The sequence below is a fragment of the Cervus elaphus genome, chromosome 11 (genome assembly GCF_910594005.1).
Source record: "Cervus elaphus chromosome 11, mCerEla1.1, whole genome shotgun sequence".
NCBI lineage: Eukaryota > Metazoa > Chordata > Mammalia > Artiodactyla > Cervidae > Cervus > Cervus elaphus.
This window is the reverse complement of record NC_057825.1, coordinates 73,013,501-73,034,721: the sequence shown is the minus strand read 5'-3', so window position 1 is coordinate 73,034,721 and position 21,221 is coordinate 73,013,501. Positions and strand designations below refer to the sequence as shown.

The 21,221-nt window shown below is 37.3% G+C and overlaps 1 protein-coding gene across 1 annotated transcript in view; it reads left to right on the top strand.

Moving 5' to 3' along the window:
• The window catches only part of LOC122703657 (stonin-1), a 189,291-nt gene that overhangs the window by 77,716 nt on the left and 90,354 nt on the right, over positions 1-21,221 (top strand). The window contains exons 4-8 of the mRNA XM_043918064.1: positions 3,967-4,068; positions 4,263-4,386; positions 12,738-12,793; positions 16,698-16,782; positions 17,810-18,396. Of these exons, the coding sequence (XP_043773999.1) occupies positions 3,967-4,068; positions 4,263-4,386; positions 12,738-12,793; positions 16,698-16,782; positions 17,810-18,396 (954 nt within the window). The remainder of the gene's footprint in view (positions 1-3,966; positions 4,069-4,262; positions 4,387-12,737; positions 12,794-16,697; positions 16,783-17,809; positions 18,397-21,221) is intronic.

The following is a 21,221-nucleotide window of genomic DNA, read 5'->3' as shown; positions in this document are numbered from 1 at the left end:
CTGTGCTGTGCTTAGTCGCTCAGTTGTGTCCAACTCTTTGCTACCCCATGGACTGTGGCCCGCCAACCTCCTCTGTACCTGGGAATTCTCCAGGCAAGAATACAGGAGTGGGTTGCCATGCCCTTCTCCAGGGGATCTTCCCAACCCAGGGATTGAATCCAGGTCTGCCACATCGCAGGCGGATTCTTTACTGTCTGAGCCACCGGGAAAGCCCAAGAATGTTGGAGGGGTAGCCTAACTCTGGGAGAAGGCAATGGCACCCCACCCCAGTACTCTTGTCTGGAAAATCCCATGGACGGAGGAGCCTGGTGGGCTGCAGTCCATGCGGTCGCGAAGAGTCGGACACGACTGAGCGACTTCACTTTCACTTTTCACTTTCATGCATTGGAGAAGGAAATGGCAACCCACTCCAGTGTTCTTGCCTGGAGAATCCCAGGGACTGCAGGGCCTGGTGGGCTGCCATCTATGGGGTCTCACAGAGTCGGACACGACTGAAGTGACCTAGCAGCAGCAGCAGCAGCCTAACTCTTCACCAGGGGATCTTCCCGACCCAGGAATCGAACCGGGCTCTCCTGCGTTGCAGGTGGATTCTTTACCAGCTGAGCTACCAGGGGAGCCCAGGAAGGTCTGGGGTGGGACCCAATAATTTGCATTTTAATAGCTTCCCAGATGAAGCGGTTGCTGCTGTCCCACACTTTGAGAACCCATCTTAGAAGAGTTAGATTCTTGATACAGTCTGGAGTTCAGCTGTGAGTGGGGCCTAAGGAGTGGAATGAAAATTAGAAGGAGAGGACAGACACCTCTAATTCCTCTCTTTTCAAAGGTAAAGTGAACTGGGATCTACCACTGCATTGCTCATCCCCTATTTTCGTAGCCTTTATTTTACAACTTGAGAAAATAAAGGCTCTTTAAGGGTCATGTGAACAGCCCAAAGCTGGTTACACCGGAATTAACCATCCCACTAGCTGGTTTTCTTGCTCCTGCAGACCCACCTCTGCCCTGCCTCAGCACCGAATCTCCAGTTAACCCCGATCCAGTTATTAACCTTCTCCCCCCCCGGGCCCCGCCCGCAGCGTTCTGACGTAGTTGCCCGGACGACGTGCACCCACGTTCTCAGCCCACAGCGGGCCGTCCTCCGTGGTGCGCCGCGTGCTGCGCAGGCGGAAGCCGCAAGGCGCCGGAGCCGGTCATGGATTGCGTCAACCGGGTGGTAAGTGAGGATCAGCGGCCGGGCCTCTTGGCCTGCGCCCCGTGGGGAGGGAGTGTGACCCTGGGGTCATGGCGGCGCAGCTCCGCACACCACTTTTTTTCCTCCTGGCCCTTCACAGACATTCAGAGGCCCTCTTCCGTAGGGGCTTCGGCTGTTCTTCGCCTCCGTGTTGGAGGAAACGGATTAGAACCAGTAGCTCACCTGGAAGTTGGATCTGGCTCCCTTCAGAAGAGCAGATGTCCCTTCTCTTCTCCTTCTCGCTTCTCATCCAAACTGAGGTCCTCTAGAATACTGGTGTGAGCTGGTGGTTAGAGGTGGAATGCGCCTTAGCCCTTCCAGTTTCCTATGTGTTTAGAATTACCAAATTCAGTTGTCCTTTTAATTGTAGTCCTTAAGTTTAGTATGGCCACTGTTGATTCTAAGCTGTATTATTTACCTGATATAACAGGTAATGTGATACTTTGTTACCCCACCACATATTTTTAGAGGTCTCCCTCACCCTTCCACTTTCCTATCCTTAAATATCTTAATTTTTAAAAAATATTTATTTTTATTTATTTATTTGTACTGGTTCTTCATTGTAGCATGTGGGATCTTGTTAATAGTTGGCATGTGGGATCCAGTTCCCTGACCAGGGATTGAACCCAGGCCCCCTCTGCATTGGGAATGTGGGGTCTTTGCCACTGAACCAGCAGGGAAGTCCCAACATCTTAATGTTTAAGTGTACAATTGAAATTGATAAACGGAGAGATTGCTCTCCTACCGTTAAGGAGTACCTCAACCTCACATGAGAATTGATAGGCTAAATGGCCTTGTGAGACCTTCTATCAGTCTTAAAAACCTGAATTAAAGATAAAGTCAAGGAGTCATGTTTATTTTCAGTTCAAGTCAAAAGTTCACATTTGGTAAAAGGCAATGTAGCTTGTCCAGATCTGTGGTATTTTATGGGTTCCACCTATACATACACAGCATAAAAGGGTTCATGTCTAGAGAAAAGTTATTATCTTAATGTGTATCCATTGTCTGATTTTAGTGTTTTAAGATATGTAAAATAATTATACTTGAATTTACCATGTATACCATTTGATTATAATGAAGATAAAGTCTAACTGTAGTTCTAGAAAGTACATTCAGTTCCTACTTTGCTTTTGAGATTTTGTGTTGTAATGGGTCATTTTTGATGGCTGCTGTTACACTCTGAGGGTAGATCTTAAAAGATGTTTTTATCCCTAAGAGTTTTTCCCTCTAGCTTTAAATGTGATCACACTAGCTGAGACCAACACTGAAGCCACAGTTTAGCACTCCTTTATCAGGGTAAACAGTTTTAGAAGAAGCAGCTAATCTAGAGCACCTAATCTTACTGTTTATACTTGTGAATAACATATTACTTAAAATAGTACTGATTGGCTTATTTATAGGCTTACCCTTGGTCTTCAGAAGGATAAGTTTAAAGCCTAACTACTCTTGGCATGAATGTATTTATTTACTGAGTAGTATCAAAAAGCAGTCCTTGAATAACAGAATTTTCAATTCGGCCTGTTAATTGCTGAAATAAGAGCAATTCAACTACATTCCTATTTTGTCATTTCTTATCAGTCCACTAGGTCAGGTCAGTATTGTTAGTATACTTAGCATGGCTCTTTTTTTTGCATTGAGTAATTTTAAATTTTTATTTATTTTTATATTTTATTTTATTTTTTGGCCACGCTGTATGACTTGCAATGAATCTTTGTTCCTTGACCAGGGATTGAACTTGTGCCCCTAGTAGTGAAAGCGTTGAGCCTTAACCACTGGACTGCCAGGACTATGGTGCAATTTACGTAGATTTGAAGGACTGAGTTTATTTCACAGGGCTATTTTTCTATTGATATTGACCAATTTTTAATCTGGTAAAAATCTGCTTTGAGGATGTTACTTACTCTCTGCAGACTATGGAAGGGTAAGGTTCATTTAGTTTCTTAGTTTCTGTCCTTAGTTTCTCTTAGGAAATCCTTTTTGTTGCAGTTTACTTGACCATGGTTCAGGATATCTTTTGGATTATGTGTGTTTTGGAAGTGGGAAGCATTTTGGTGACTATTGTAAATGCTTGCCCCAAACTTATGAGTTGGAATTTATTTACATTTGTGGAAATAATAAACTCTAAAAAAGCTCTTTGGTCTGTTTGAGAAAAGAGTAAACTGAAAACCAAAGGTTCATTTCCACCTGCCTTAAATTAATTTCCTTTCAAAAAGGACTGGGGAGGTTAAATACTGACACAGAAGTCAGGGAACATAAAAATAAGCATACATCTTGATGAGATTTTTATCTCATTTTCTTGTAGTATTGTGATTCAGGGCTTCCCTGATGGCTCAGCAGGTGAAGAATCTCCTGCAATGCAGGAGACACAGGAGATGCCAGTTTAATCAAACCTGGGTTGGGAGGATCCCCTGGAGGAGGAAAATGGTAGCCCACTCCAGTATTCCTGTCTGAAATATCCCTTGGCAGACTATAGTCCCTGGGGTCACAAAGAGTCAGATTTGACTGAGCAACCTACACATTCATTGTGATTCAGCCTTCTGGATAGATTGAGACTATGGATCTGAAATTAACACAATATATGAAAAGCTAAGACTATACTGGGAATAGGATGCATTTAGTGAAAATCCTTGCGATGGCTTTTCTTTAGATATAAAATTAGAAAGTGTACATTTCATGTTTTCTAAGGCTGGGCACACTCAAACTTGAATGTAAAACTTTGAAAAATTGCTTTTATGTAGGCTAAACTTTACAGATCTGTAATTGAAGATGTGATTGAAGGAGTGAGAGATCTCTTTGCTGAAGAAGGTGTAGAAGAACAAGTCTTAAAAGACTTGAAGCAGGTTTGTAGACAGTAAAAGTTTCTGTCTTTTGTTTTTTCAGCTTAAAAAATGGCTAAACTATAATTCAGACCTCTTAATTAGCATTTAACACTTACCCATTGATTGAGATTTCAGCTGACAATTTAAAAGTTAAAAGAATAGCAGTAAATATCCTATTTTTTTTTAAAAAGCAAACATTTTGTTTCTCTCTGCAGCTCTGGGAAACAAAGGTTTTGCAATCTAAAGCCACAGAAGACTTCTTCAGAAATAGTGTTCATTCACCTCTATGCACGCTTCAGTTGCCACACAGCTTGCACCAAACATTGCAATCATCAGCAGGTTGGATGCAGTTAGTAAATTAGTAGTATTTGTAACAAATTCTCTTTGGTGGTGGTTTTGAATTAGGGTAATATTCTTAAGGTAAGAGGGCTTGAACTTCAAAAATCATTGTTAAATAAATGAATGCAGGATAAGTCATCACTGCCATGTAATTATTGATAAGAAAATTAGGTTGTTTAAACTTTTAAACTATTTTTTTTTTAATTCTATAGTCACCAAAGGTGACAAAGCTATACTGCAGAAGAACAAGTTGTATAGTTCATGGGCTATTGGGAATACCCTCTGGTTATTTCAGAAAATTTAATTGTCTGTAGTCAAGGAGTAATCCAACCATTGTTGGTAAAGAAGCAGACGGAAAGATGGGTGCTTGCAAGCTTGCGCACCCTTTCTTCTTGCTGTCTGTATGTATGATAAATTTGCCATTTAATTGGAAGCAAAATGGAGCTTTTGTGAACAATCCCTTTTATAAACAGGGATATGGAGGTTATTCAGGCTGCTTCACAGTTTTGGATATAAAATGAGGGCTAGAAATGGACCTTACATGTATTGTCACTAATCTTGGTCCTACTGAATCTAGATCTCTGCTTTTAAGGGAAATATTTGTCCATAATATGTCTATTAGTTTACACTGGAAAAGATTAGCTGTTAAAAGATGAGGCAATACTATTATGTCTTTCTAGCCTTTCTTTCTTTTTCCTCCCCTGATTCTTACAATCATTATGCTGTCCTGATATGTGTATGTGTATACATCTGCTTGTTGATACACAGAGACGCAGGTAGAGACACTGGCAGACGCAGAGGCACGCACACCAGCAGACACACCTAGATACAGACATGCCCAGACACACACACACACACACAAGTAGGTTTTATTGGATTTAGCTGGAATTCAGTAGATTAATGTCTGCAAGGGTAGATTAAATTGTCAATACAAAGTGGATCGTTCATGGTGTACTTGGGAAAATTCACATGAAAATCATGTGAGCCAAGGTAAAGGAACAATAGCAAGGAGGCTTGTATCGCCTCTATAACAAGATGAGAGAATTTAAGTGTGGCAGCAGTCATAACTTATAGAGATGAAACCAACAAAGAGGGTTGAGTTACCAAACACAGCTTTTATCTAATGCTGTGCTTAAAATGTAGAATATTGTACTTTAAGAATTCGCCATGGCAGTTTTAATTAGTTGACACGCTGAAACATTTTCCATCAAATTTTGGGTTTTTGGCTAATCTTTCATTTTTAACTTTACTGTTTTATTAGGGCATTCCTTTTATTTCTGCGTTTAAATAACATTCTTTTACTCTTTTTTTCATCATGAAAGAACTTTAAAGTTTTTTTTTTCCTTATGAGTGGCTTGAAGTGTGGTCAATGTGGAGGAGTAAAATACTTGATTGAATTTTATCAAAAGCGTAGTTCTTGAAAAAAGAATAGCCAGAACACTTCCACTTTCTGTCATTCAAAATTGCAATACTAGATTTTGCCGCAAGATGGTAATATTACCAATGATTTAAATCACAAAATAGTCTTGCAACTAATATATCTAGCTGACTTTCACTCAACACTTCATTCTAATTTCTTTCTTAGAGGTTAGAACAATGGAAATAATTGCATTTAAACAAGATAGTTTTTCTTATTCTCTTCTGCATCATTCATAGTGAAGAGGAAGCACGTGTATCCTGTAAAACTGCACCATAGGCCTTATTGCCTTCCATCTTCATTTCTAGGTTACTCTAGTACCTAGTAAATAACCTCATAAAATTGGAAGTGCTTTTTATGTCTTCTCATTGTATGCTTTTAAAAGCCTGATTAAGATAACCTAAACTTCTACAACCTTTTCATCTCTTGATAACAAGTTCTAATTAAATCTGCAATGGAATAAGTCATTTGCCTTTGTCTGTTTAAAATTTGTTTGCCCTATTATGTTTTCATTGACTGTATTACCCATTTGTGTAATAATTTGCTGTATCTTCAATTGTCAGCTTTTTTTTTTCTTTTTTTGTGGGGGGGGGCGGGCGTCTCAGGACTGCTTTACACTTTAAAATCGAGAACCTCAAAGTACTTTCTTTTGGGTTATAGATCATATTAGAAATTAAAGCTGAGACATTTCTAAAATGTTGATTTATTAATTTAAAAAGTGATTGTATGTTAATATATGTTTGTTAAAAATAACTTTTCTAGAACAAAAAATATTTAGTGAGAAGATTGGTATTGTTTCACTTTTCTGCAATTCTTGTTAATGTCTGGCTTAAATCAAGACAACTGGATTCTCATATCTATTTCTAAATTTAATCTGTTGTGATATGTAGTTTTAGGAAAACTACATACAAGAAGAAAATCTAATATTCCACGGTTAGATAAGTGAAAAAGCAGGAGTATTTTAATAGCTTTTTCAGGTAATTTGGTACTAAGCTAAAACTCAACAAGTGGTAGCTTCTGAGAGGTTAGGTGCAAAGTAGAATCAGTATCAGTGGACTTTTTGTTAAAGTTCCCTGGTGTATCTTGCACTTTGAATGACACTCTAACCTGTGTGTAATTTTGTAACATATGTTGATGACTTGGAAAATGTTGGTTCACTGAGTTAAATATTTGACACATTGTTTATGATACAGGATAAAAAGTCATTATCATCCCCCACATCTCATCAGAAAAGTGTTATAAGTATTGGAAAGCAATGAAGCTCACTGTTGTGGATATAGAGTTTCCAAAATTCTAATTTTTGCTTGAAAACTTGAATTTTATCATTCCTAAACAAACACTGTCAGTTTGTTTTTCTTTGAGGTAATGGGCACACTTAGTTCATTTTCAGAAAACTGCCATATACCCAACTTTGAAGAACCATGGTTACTATCAGTTTTTCTTTCAAGTAAAACTAGTGTTTCTGGTTTTTTTTTGCTTTCTTTTTTTTTTTTTTATTAGTTGGAGGCTAATTACTTCACAACATTTCAGTGGGTTTTGTCATACATTGACATGAATCAGCCATGGAGTTACATGTATTCCCCATCCTGATCCCCCCTCCCACCTCCCTCTCCACCCGATTCCTCTGGGTCTTCCCAGTGCACCAGGCCCGAGCACATGTCTCATGCATCCCACCTGGGCTAAAACTAGTGTTTCTTAAGAAAAAGAAATTAGCTATGTCAGCTCCCAACTTAAACAATAGTACCATTGCATCTCATTGTACTTCCTCGTACTTCTCTATGCTACAGAAATGCTTTATATGTTCTTCCAGTTTCCTCATACAGAATATTAAAAGGAAGTATACTTGAGGGTTGATATTTAGTAAAAATAATTATTTGTAGTTACATTAAGGAACTTCTTAAGTGAGACAGTTTTGTTGTTGCTGGTTTTATTTTATTTATTGTTTTAGTTGTAAGTAAATAGCAATGGAGAATAAATACAGTGAGCACTAGAGGGTTTGGTGCTTACAGGCTTAATTCATGTGACAACGCCTTCAGTTTTAATCATTGCGGCTTTGTGCCATAGAGCAGATGTCAGCAATACCCTGCCCCAGATGCTCAGTGAGAAATGAAAAAGGCATAAATTGCCCTGATATCCTGGTGGCTCAGATGGTGAAGGATCTGCCTGCACTGCGGAAGACCTGGGGTCTATTTCTGGGTTGGGAAGAGCCCCTGGAGGAGGGCATGGGAACCCACTCCAGTATTCTTGCTTGGAGAATCCCCATGGACAGAGGAGACTGGTGGGCTACAGTCCATGGGGTCACAAAAGTCGGACATGACTTAGTGACTAAACAACCACCATTCTATTCTTATATATCATTTATAGTCTTTTTAAAAAATGATTAATTTTAAAGAGCATCTTTAGGTTCACAGCAGATTTGAGAGACATTTCCCATGTACTGCTTCCTCCCTACTCAAGCATAGCCTCTTTAGTTATCAACAGCCCTCAGGAGAGTGGTGTATTTGTTATAATTTATGAACCTGCATTGATATGTAAAGTCACAGTTTACATGGTCACTTTTGGTGTTGTACATTCTGTGGAATTGGGCAGGTGCATAATGATATGAATCCATTGTAATAGTTTCATACAGAGTATTTCCATGGCCCCAAGTACCTTCTTTGCTCCTCTTCATCAGTTCCTCTCACACCAGTCCTTAGCAACCACTGATCATCTTACTGCTAATATCTCTATAGTTTTGCCTTTTCCAGGTTGTCATGTAGTTGGAATACTATACTATAATATATAGCCTTTTCAGGTTGGCTTCTTTCAGTTAGTAATGTGATTTTAAGGTCCTTCCATGTCTTTTCATGGCTTGATAACTCCTTTTGTTTCAGCACTAAATAATATTCTATTGTCTGGAAGTACTGCAGTTAATACATCCATTCACCTCCTGAATGATGACATATTGGTCTCTGCATTTGGCAATTATGAATAAAACTTCTGTAAAAATTAGTGTGCAGGTTTTTGTGTAAAAGTAAGTTTTTAACTCCTTTGGGTATAAGTACCAAAGAATGTGATTGCTGGATCATATGATAAGAGTATATGTCATTTGGTAAGAAAGTGCCAAACTTTTCCAAAGTGGCTGAACCGTTTTACATTCCCCAGCAATGAATAAGTGTTGCTCTGCATATTTGTCAGCATATTGGTGTTATGCCTGTCATCTGTATATCTTCTTTGGTGAAGTGTTTATTTAGGTGTTTGATCTGTTTTTTAATTTGATTATTTTGTTGTTAAGTTTTAAGAGTTCTTTGTGTATTTTTGATAAGTCTCTTATTAGGTATGTCTTTTGCAAATATCTTTTCCCAAACTGTAGCTCGTCTTCTCATTCTCCTGACTTGCCTTTCACAAAGCAGTTTTTAATTTTAATGAAGTCCAAATTATCAGTTATTTCTTTCATGGATTGTGCTTTTGGTGTTGTATTGAAAAATTCATTGCTATATTCAAGTCATCTAGATTTTCTCCTGTTATTTTCTAGGAGTTTTATGGTTTTGCATTTTACATTTAGGTCTATGATCTATTTTGAGTTAATCTTTGTGAAGGGTATAGGGTCTGTATCTAGGTTCCTTTCTTTTTTTTTTTGCATTGGATGTTCAGTTTCAGCACTTTTTGTTGAAGAGACTGTCTTTGCTCCATCACATTGCTTATGCTCCTTTTGTCAAAGGTCAGTTGATTATATTTATGGGGGGTCTTTCTGGGCTCTTTGTTCTGTCCCATTGGTCTATTTGTCTATTTTTGTTTTGCCATATTACAGTCTTGATTACTGTAGCTTTACAGTAAGTCTTGAAGTTTGGCAGTACTAGTACAGTTTTTTTCTCCTTGAATATCATATTGGCTATTCTGGGTCTTTTATTTATAATTCACTTTTGAGAGAGAAGTGGGATTCTATTGATAGTAACCTCAGAATAATAGGTGTAAACTAGGACCGTCTTGAGCACACTGGGGTGTGTTGTCAGTCTGCCTATGATTGCCGTATTCCTAGGGCAGTTCCAATCACCATCTGATTTTTGGTCTTCATGTCACATAGTCTTTTTGATGCAACCATCAGTCACTGTGGGGAGAAGATAAGGAAGAACCAGGAACATTGAGAGATTTGTTGGCTTTCAGCTTTGAGCATTAAAACTCTTAAACTTCAGGTACAAACTGTATGTCCAGTTGTTCTTGAACTTGGATCTGTTGAAAATTTAATCATTGCTGTGGTTTCTTGAGATGATTTGAATTGGAATATTCAGTTTGGTCATCAGGAGACAGCCATGTGCTAAAGAGTAGTCACAAAGAAGAAATTTACCAGTTTTTGCACCTCTTGAATAATGTGACTTGGATATTAAAATTTGGAATGGTTCAAAATGGAACCAAGTTTGTTAAGGTGCCTTAATGTATTAAAGACTTTTTCGTGTGTAGGGAAAAATACACTTATAACTGTGAATGTTGTTATGCTGTATTATATAAATATATAATATATATTATGCTATCTTTTTATAAAATTCATTAAATTATATTTGGCAGGTTTAATTCCTTCTATATTCTAAAGCTTATTGTTTGTGACATTTGCTATTTCTTGAGTATGCACAATCACCAAAATTCTGACTCTTCCAGTTCAAGTAAAAACGTGTATTCAGTTAAAACTTAATTGGTTATAAAAACTGTCTTGGGTATTTTAAAAAGTACGTTTCAGTCACATATTATTAGTGAATGTGTATGAATGGTGAGTTTAACTTGTGAATTTAGTATCAAAATTAAGTAGGAACTGTGTGAAACTTTACTATAAAATTTTGTTAGTTCAGTTCTTTTGATGACTATAAAGAAACTCTTAAAACTCTCTTATAGCTCTGTTTGATTTATAAGAGTAGAAAGAATTATCCTTTGGGATTTATTTCAGAGTATTTAAAAGGGGAGAATTGTTGCTATTTTTCCTCAAGAAATTCTTTTAATTGCTGCAGACAGTATGTTAACAGATTTTTGTTTCCTCTCAGGCTATGACTTAAGCTGTACCAGCCTAAGCTTTGCTCACTTCAGCTAATTAAGACTAATACCATTGTGTTCCTGCCACTCCAGTTCTTTCTAATTTAGCCTTTCTAAAAGAATGCCTGTTAATAAGCAAAGCCATAGATGGCAGAGGATAAAAATAATTTTGTACCTCATTAACTATCAATCTCTGTAGCTTCACTTCTGTTGTCTTAATGTGACAAGAATGGTTAGTTAAAAAAATTTGCTCTTCTGAGCTGTTTGTTGTATGTGATGGAGCCACTCTAGTGTCAGAAATGGATCTTTGGGGAAGTCTTCCTTAACACAGTATGTGAAAAAAAATACCATAAAAATGTTGCGTTTAATACAACATGCTGCTTGAACATGCAAAAATGTTTTTTATTTCATTAAAGAAAAGACATGGTCTTCTAACAGTCAGATTCAAGTAGATAAAATGAACCTTGAGGTAAGGTTTAAGGTTATATTGGTCAACTAAGACCCTTCTAGTAACTATTTGTTCTTTAGACTGATGTTTAAATAAATTTTATTGAAGCATAGTAGATTGAAAATGTGTTAGTTTCTGCTGTACAACAGAGTGAATCAGTTATAAACATACATATATCCACTCTTTTTTAGATGCTTTTCCCATATAGTGGAGAAGGCAATGGCAACCCACTCCAGTACTCTTGCCTGGAAAATCCCTTGGATGGGAGAACCTGGTAGGCTGCAGTCCATGGGGTCGCTAAGAGTCAGACACGACTGAGCGACTTCATTTTCACTTTCATTTTTCCCAGATAAGTCATTACAGAGTTTTGAGAAGTTTCCTGTGCTATACAGTGGCTCCTTATTAATTACCTATTTTATATGTAGTAACATGTATATGTTATTCCCAATCACCCAATTTATACTTCTCCCACCTTTTCCCACCCTGGTAACTAAGTTTGTTTTCCCTATCTGTGACTCTATTTTGTAAATAACTTCATTTGTACCATTTTTTTTGATTCCACATATAAATGATATTATATATTTGTTTTTTTCTGTCTGACTTCACTCACTATGACAATCTCTAGGTTTTCACATTGCTGCAAATGACATTATTTTGTTCTTTTTTAGACTTAAAAAAAATTTTTTTTTTCCATTTATTTTTATTAGTTGGAGGCTAATTACTTTACAATATTGTAGTGATTTTTTTAGACTTATTTTTAAACGATTGCATTTAAAACCATTTGGCCAACCTTTTAGATGTATAATAACCAAAGGGACAGTTAGCATAGGAAATTGGTGCAAATAAAGATAAATGAAATCATATGTTTAATGCAGGTTGAGTTGGTGTTCTCCTAAGAATTTATTGTCATATTTTTCTTCGCAGTTTACCTGAAGTCCTGCAGAGACTTCAGGAGACATGTTCTTTTAGATTTACTCTTAAAACTGTGCATCTGTGTCTGCATAATTACTTGACTAAAGTACTATAAATAAATTTTCATGAAATAAATGAATTGAAATTTCTTTTGAACCTATTAAAACTTAGAATGGTTTATGGTAGTTTACATTTTTGTTTTTTTTGCTCAAAGTATAGTTGCTTGGAAACATGCCATAAAATTACTTTTTTCCTCTATGAAAAGTTGTGATGGAGGTACATTGACTTCCTAAAGACAATCTAGCTGTTTTCTTATGGATTTCTATAGTACAGTATACTTGATTGCAATGGGATTTTCTTTTGATACTTAAAATAGTTGTAAAGTCTTTATCTGAAATTGTTGGGAAAAGATATGATTAACTATTTTTACCTCACTTGGAATCAGAAAGTATAGAATTTATCATGGTTGAAATGTTAGTGATGGAAAGCATTAAAAAAATATGGTATACTTGGGGCAATTTTATTAAATTGGTAAAATCTAATGACTATATAATGTTTATTTTGTTTTCTATACAGCATCGTTAGTTATTCCTGCTGGTAGAACTCTTCCCAGTTTTGCCGCAGCAGAACTGGTATGTAGCTTGTTTAAGATATTTTTAAAAGAGATGCCCCAGTTTTAGTGAATGGTGGCCGAAGGCTGGGCAGAGATGTAATTTGTAAAACTTTAGTTGAATGAGGAAGGATGTTGTAAGGGATGGGAAGACAAAAATAGCTTCTATAACATAGGTGTCGGAAAAATTCAGGAGTTTCAGATGTAATATTTTCTTACCAGCTTTTCCTATTTTCCAGAGCATCTGTTAGCATCTGCCAAGGCTGTACCTACAAGAATAGGAAATTTCTAAAGTTATGTTGTATGGAGTTTTAATACACTGTATAATGTTTTATACTTAGTGGTTCCTAAGTAGATGATTTTGATATGCTGTATTTTCTGACTTTTTCCCTCCTAGCGTTGAGGCACATCATAGTTCTTCCTTTTATTTAAGTGGAATATTTTGGTTATTTTTTACCTTTGTATAATAGAGGTAGGTTTTCCCCCTAGGATATGGGGGCAGAAGATAAAATTTAAAACTTAGATATAGAAAATTGACTAGTTTTCAGGTGGGGAAAAATAGAACTATTTCTCTCTCTTTTTTTTAAGGTTTCCCTGGTGGCTTAGTGGTAAAAAAAATCCACCTGCCATTGCAGGAAATGCAGATTCCATCCCTAGATCAGGGACATCCCCTGGGGAAGGAAGTGGCAACTCATTCTAGTATTCTTGCCTGGAGAATCCCATAGACAGTGGAGCCTAGTGGGCTACAGTCCATGGGGTCTCAGAATTGGATACGACTTAGCAACTAAACAGCAACCAAAGATGATATATGATCCACAGTTGAGCTATTTCAAATCCTGAAAGATGACGCTGTGAAAGTGCTGCACTCAATATGCCAGCAAATTTGGAAAACTCAGCAGTGGCCACAGGACTGGAAAAGGTCAGTTTTCATTCTAATCCCTAAGAAAGGCAATCCCAAAGAATGCTCAAACTGCCGCACAATTGGACTCATCTCACACGCTCACAAAGTAATGCTCAAAATTCTCCAAGCCAGGCTTCAGCAATACATGAACCATGAACTTCCAGATGTTAAAGCTGGTTTTAGCAAAGGCAGCGGAACCAGAGATCAAATTGCCAACATCCGCTGGGTCATTGAAAAAGCAAGAGAGTTCTAGAAAAACATCTATTTCTGCTTTATTGACTACGCCAAAGCCTTCGACTGTGTGGATCACAATAAACTGTGGAAAATTCTGAAGGAGATGGGAATACCAGACCACCTGACCTGCCTCTTGAGAAACCTGTATGCAGGTCAAGAAGCAACAGTTAGAACTGGACATGGAACAACAGACTGGTTCCAAATAGGAAAAGGAGTACATCAAGGCTGTATATTGTCACCCTGCTTATTTAACTTATATGCAGAGTACATCATGAGAAACGCTGGGCTGAAGGAAGCACAAGCTGGAATCAAGATTGCTGGGAGAAATATCAATAACCTCAGATATGCAGATGACACTAACCTTATGGCAGAAAGTGAAGAAGAACTAAAGAGCCTCTTGATGAAAGTGAAAGAGGAGAGTGAAAAAGTTGGCTTAAAACTCAACATTCAGAAAACTAAGACCATGGCATCTGGTCCCATCACTTCATGGCAAATAGATGGGGAAACAGTGGAAACAGTGGCTGACTTTATTTTTCTGGGCTCCAAAATCACTGCAGATGGTGACTGCAGCCATGAAATTAAGACGCTTACTTTTGGAAGGAAAGTTATGACCAACCTAGATAGCATATTAAAAAGCAGAGACGTTACTTTGCCAACAAAGGTCCATCTAGTCAAGGCTATGGTTTTTCCAGTGGTCATGTATGGATGTGAGAGTTGGACTATAAAGAAAGCTGAGCACCGAAGAATTGATGCTTTTGAACTGTGGTGTTGGAGAAGACTCTTTAAGAGTCCCTTGAACTGCAAGGAGATCCAACCAGTCCGTCCTAAAGGAGATCGGTCCTGGGTGTTCATTGGAAGGACTGATGCTGAAAGTCAAACTCCAATACTTTGGCCACCTGATGCGAAGAGCTGACTCATTTGAAAAGACCCTGATGCTGGGAAAGATTGAGGGCAGGAGGAGAAGGGGATGACAGAGGGTGAGATGGTTGGATGGCATCACTCACTTGATGGACATGGGTTTGAGTAAACTCCGGGAGTTTGTGATGGACAGGGAGGCCTGGCATGCTGTGGTTCATGGGGCTGCAAAGAGTTGGACACAAGTGAGCGACTGAACTGAACTGTTCTTCATTTTCTTTCAGCCCATGAGTTACCTTTCTAGGGTACAAGATTTTTGTTGTTGTTTAGTCCCTAAGTTGTGTTTGACTCTGTTGCGACTCCTTGGACTGTAGCTCTCCAGGCTTCTCTGTCCTTGGGATTCTCCAGGCAAGAATGCTGGAGTGGGTTGCCATTTCCTTCTCCAGGGGATCTACCCCACCCAGGTATAGAACCCGCATCTCCTGCATTGGCAGGCAAGTGCTTTATAGCTGAGTCACTTAGTGGACCATTTATTTTTCTTTCTTCTTTAAAAACAAAAATCATAGTCCTTACCATAATTTTTAGAAAGAATGTTGCTGCTTTTGATAGGAAACCAATGAACTATTTCTATCTTTGAAATTCTTGTAAATAAGTTCTCCTCATTAATGATGGGCTTCCCTGGTGGCTCAAATGGTGAAGAATCTGCCTACAGTGCAGGAGACCCAGGTTTGTTCCTTGGGTCGGGAGTACCCCCTAGAGAAAGGAATGGCTACCCACTCCAGTATTCTTGCCTGGAGAATTCGACGGACAGAGGAGATTGGTGGGCTACAGGCCATAGGGTTGCAAAGAGTTGGACCTGACCGGAGCAGCTAACACACACACAAAGAGTAGAATCAGATTTATAAAGTAAAAAGTCATAGGGCCCTACAGAATTATGTCCCAAAGTTAGCTGTTTTAACTGTATGACATATATCCATCTAGACTTATTCATTAAGGAAAGTTATATTAATTTTCACAGTAAAAGTAGGATCATTCTCTGGACTATTTCTGTAATTTCTTTTTCTAAACTTAGTAATATAGATGACCCTTTTCAATGCCAGGTAAATATTGATTAGCCTTAGTGGATGTATCACAGTTTAATTAACCAGTCTTTTGTTTATGGACATTTAAATTATTGTTAGTATTTTTCTAATATAGCATTACATTGGTGATACTTGTAGATAATATTTTGGTGTGTTTGTGATAATCAGGTAATTGGGATCAATTTCTGGAAATAGAATTTCTGGGTGAAAGATAATGCATGTTTTTAATTTTGGTATATACTGTAAAATTGCCCTCCAGAAGGATTGTGCCATATATGCTCATATAAGCAGTGGTGTGAGAGAATATGATTTTTATCATATTCTTAGCAACATTGGGTAATATTAATCAGTCTTTAAAATTTTTGCGTGTCAGATAGGCAAACATATTTCTTTATATTTTCATTTAGTTTTTAAAAAATTTTGAAACCCTAAGGTTTAATTATTCCAAAATAAAAATGATACACTTTTATCTGCTTTAAAATAACATTAGTGATCAACCTACAGACTAGAGGACTCCTGTAAACAACTGTGGTTCTTATATTTGACATCTTGAGGATCAGTGCCCAATTTAAAGCTATGTTGTAGGCAGATTTTATGAGTTAGTGTTCATGTTATTTATGAAGACTTACTGACTTCATTGCTAATAGCCATAGGATGAAATTCCTTTTATTTTTAATGGATGATCTACATCAAATATTAAAAAGCTGTTTTACTCAAGAGAACTCATCCCTAATGTTGGGTTGCTATTGTCCTATTGACCTTAATCAGATTTTTTTGTATCCTGTATGAGATCAGGAAAAAAGTTTCAAGTAAAGCCTCTTTCTAGCTTTCTAATATAAAATTTTCATATCTAGGGCACCTCAAACTCCAGCGCAAGCTTTGCTTTTCCTGGTTATCCTGTTCATGTCCCGGTGGGTGTGACACAGCAGACTGCACCTGGTAAGAGTATAGTCTTAATGATATTTTGTTTCTAGCGTTGGTACTGACTCCTGGATATTAACTTCCATGATTTTAAGTTTACTATACCACAAGTCATTGAAGTTACAGGAACTTTTGAGAAAACTTGCTTAAAAGTAATAATAAATAGTAGTTGTTATGCAAGCAATCTACCACAAAAAGCACTAGGCCTCTCTATTAAGACAGGCACTAAGCTTGTCCCCACATTTCACTTCCAGTTCTCTTTCCCAACATTGTATAAGATGCTTTGTGTAGGTTTTCTCTAGTTTAAGTCAGTTCCCTGAATTTTTATACACATGTCCCAGCTAGGTCTACTCAAGAAAAACTAAAGATTAGATTTATCAACCTTTGCCTCCTTTCTTATTGGAGATTGTATCAGAATATTTGAAAAATTTGGAGGTTTAACTTGTGTCTGCTTTTCAGAGAACGGTTTCTTTATTTGAAAGAGAATCATACTTTTTTTTTTTTTTTGGTCATTACAGAGTTTAAGCAAAGCAGCTGATTCAGTGCTCAAAGAGTAAATTTCTTTCTTCCTTTTAGTATTATTTTAAGGAAAGAAGGGGAAAATCTGTTAACTTTTGAAATTATTAAACCCTTTTTGGACAGCCTTGTCTTATGGTTGTTCAGTACCTTGTATCTAAAGTATACATTCTTCATTACTAGGTTTCTTAAAAATCCCAATTTAGGTTATTAACGTTGCAATTTATTACACAGTGGGAAAGGCTCATGGAATAAATATTGGTGGCCTGTGTATGTTTCAAAATGTGCCATATAGGCAATAGTGGGAAAAGGCTAGAGTTAAAGCAAGATATATTTAATTTTTCAAAATAAGAGTAATACATTATTATGGTAGAAGACACACAAAAAAATCTGGAAAAAAAAAAACTCCTAGAGATAACCACTATTAACCTATTGATATATTTCCTCCTGGCCTCCTGTGCATGAGATTGTTTTTTTAAAGGAGATTAGGATTCTGTTATACTTACAGTTTCATTTTCTCCCTTTTAAGCTCACCTTTATAAAGTCAGTGTACCATTTATGGTGACGCAGACTTCTGAAAGAGCAAGTGTTCTTCAGCATCCAGTTCAGCAAGTATTTCAGCTACTTGGGCAGCCGTCAATAATACAGACCAGCATTCCACAATTAAACCCATGTTCTCTTCAAGCAACTACTGAAAAATCACCGAGAATGGAAACTGTGCTCCAGCAACCTATAGTTCTTCCTTCTGAGACGGTGGATAGGAAACATTTAGAAAACCCTACCAGTGATATTCTTGTAGCTCCTGGAAATGAGCGTAAAATCATATCTGAAGCTGTACTGAATCAGCTGGTGAGCTCTCGGTACAGCAGCTTTCCAGGTGTTGTGTTTACTCCACAGGTCTCACAGGCAGATTCCATTGTGGAGCCAGTGCTCCGAGTTTCCGCTCGCATGACTCAAAATCTGCCTGGGCCCCTTTCCACTGGCCCTCAGGGAGCTCAGCGCCAGCACGTGCCTGAGGCTCAGCCTCGTGTTCTTAAAAACAGGATGTGTGGATGTGGTTCTGTAAAGCAGCCAGGAAATACAGAGGAGCCCAGCAGCCTACCTGTCTCGGAGAAGGTAGTTCTATGTTTAACTTACTGGTATTAAGATATAAACAGTAGCCAGTGATTAGATGTCCTGAGTGGCTTTTTTTTTTTTTTTTTGGTGAACTGTAACATTACTCAAAAGTATGATTTGCCTTTTCATTTAAAAGATTGTTTCTTTATTTTCTTTAAATACACCTGTCAGTTTTTAAAAGTATTCATGCTCAGCATTTCTAAACTGTCAGTTTTGATGAATGAATTAGAATATTTTTTTGAAGAAAATGCTTTTGTTTTAAGCTTCCCTGCTGGCTCAGCTGGTAAAGAATCCGCCTGCAATGTGGGAGATCTGGGTTCGATCCCTGGTTTGGGAAGATCCCCTGGAGAAGGGAACGGCTACCCACTCCAGTATTCTGACCCAGAGAATCCCATGGACTGTAAAGTCCATGGGGTCACAAAGAGTTGGACATGACTGAGCAACTTTCACTTTTTAATCTGTTTTATGTTTCCCTTACATTGTGAAGATTGTTTTTGTGTGCAGATAAAATTTAAGATTCAGAAGTGCATCCTAGTAACTAAATGAGTATTTTGAGGTAATTCATTAAATGTTCAAAAGAGATCCAAAGTCTTATTTCTTGTTCTACCTTTGTACTTAGTCACTCTGTTCTACAGAATTTTCCTAAATTTCCATATGAAAGTTTTCTCTGCATGAGGAAGTATCTTTCTAGTAGATATTTTGTTTCTCTGCTAAAATACTAATTTCTTTTGGAATTCAAACCACTAAAAAATGGCTCCTAATTAACTTTCCATATTAAAAATAGGTTCATGTTACTAATTTCCAAGGAATTCATAGTGATTGCAAAAAGATTCATGGAGAATTTTGCATGGTAAAATTAAAAAATCTTGTGTTATCTTTTTACAAATGTAAAATGTCTTACAGCTAACTCCACTTATACAATTTAGTGACAAATGACAAATAATTGAAAACTTGTGTCTCTGACTAATGATTTAGTAGTCCTTTAGAACTGCTGTACACATCTATAGCAATGTAGTAGTTAAGTGCAACCTTAATACTTTTAGATAGAAGGGAAGGGTATAGGATAAGGTTTACTAAGAAAGAGAAAGTCACTCAGTCATGTCTGACTCTTTGTGACCCCATGGACTGTATGTAGCCTGCCAGACTCCTTTGTCCATGGAATTCTCCAGGCAAGAATATTGGAGAGGGTAGCCATTCCCTTCTCCAGGGGATCTGCCCAACCCAGGGATCAAACCCAGGTCTCCTGCATTGCAGTCGGATTCTTTATTGAGTCCGGGAAGCCCAAGGTATACTATAGGGTACAATGAAGGATAACGAACAAAGAACATGTTTATCAGAAACCATTTGACTTATTATTAGAGTATTTCAGATGTTTGATGAAGCCTGTTCAAAATCTTTTAGCCAGTGTTTTTAGTTTAGTTTGGCATAATGTATTAAGGGCTCTCTATTGACTCAGATGGTAAAGAATTCACATGCAATGCGGGAGACCAGGGTTTGATCCCTGGGTTGGGGAGATCCCCTGGAGGAGGGAATGACAACCCACTCCAGTATTCTTGCCTGGAGAATCCCCACGGACAAAGGAATCTGGCGGGCTACAGTCCATAGGGTTGCAGAGTCAGACATAACTGAGTGACTATAAGTACACACGTTAAGGGTAAAATACTTTTTGAGCATTTTTTATCATATTTTCACAAACCGTATAAGATTTAAGAAAATGATAAATTCCTAATTATGAAACAGTTGGTTTTGAGAGAAAATGACTGTAAGTGTTTTCATCACTTATAATTTTAGAGGCATTTTCCTCCTGGACTCTGAACTTTGAAGATTTCTGGAGTGACGATTCAAGGACTTATTCTACTGTCACTTATTAGATGTCATCTTGTACTTTGTTCTGATATGGAGAAGTAGATTAGTTAAGGAAGATTAAGCAAGGATTGTTTAGAGGGTAGTGGTTAAGAGCTTAAGCTTTAAAGCCACAACAGGTTCAAATTCCAGGTTTGCCTCTTAAAAGCAAACTATGTAATGTTGCTCTTTAAAATTCAGTGATTGCCTGTAAATTGGGCATAAAACCAGCCTCATAACTTTTAGAGTTATCAGAGATGTATATGGAGTTTTTAATAGCTTCTGTCACCATAATAAGATTTAGATTAGTGCTGTTATGCTTTATGGGCATGTGACATATTGGATAATGGTTCATACATCTTGTTGGTTGATTTTAAAATATATCTGTATTTAAAACACAAACATTGAAAGGAATTTAATTTATAACATTTAAAAATTTTTTCCATAGGATATCTTAAAATAGTAATCTGGTAAAATTTATACTAGTATAATTTTCAAAAAAGTTTATAAATAACTATAAGTAGCTTTTCAGAAATTCTTATTGCTGAAAACAAGTTACAGTTAGCCCTTTGTGTACAATTAGCCTGCTTTTCCTGTGTAGACTGCCAAGATCTTAAGTTTTTATGTAGGTTTAACATCATTACTGTTGCATAAAATATATTCCTGACAGTTTTTGACGTGCTCCTATTTTAAGGTGCATATTATGGTATATTACTATGTTAAGTTTTTCCTCAGTGGAGGAATTTTGTTTTCTAATCTTATAATGCTATAGAAAATGAGGAACTCGGGTTTTCATTGTAACTCCCAAAAGTAGGAGAGAAGTGGGTATGATGGTGTATCTTCTCCAGCTCCTTTTCATCTCTTGCTTCTCTCCCCACCATCTTCCTTGTCCCTCTCCCAAATATTATTTCTGCTACCTTCTCTTTTAAATATTTACCTTTCTGACTGCTTCCTCTTATCTCCTTCATGACTCTTCTTTATCT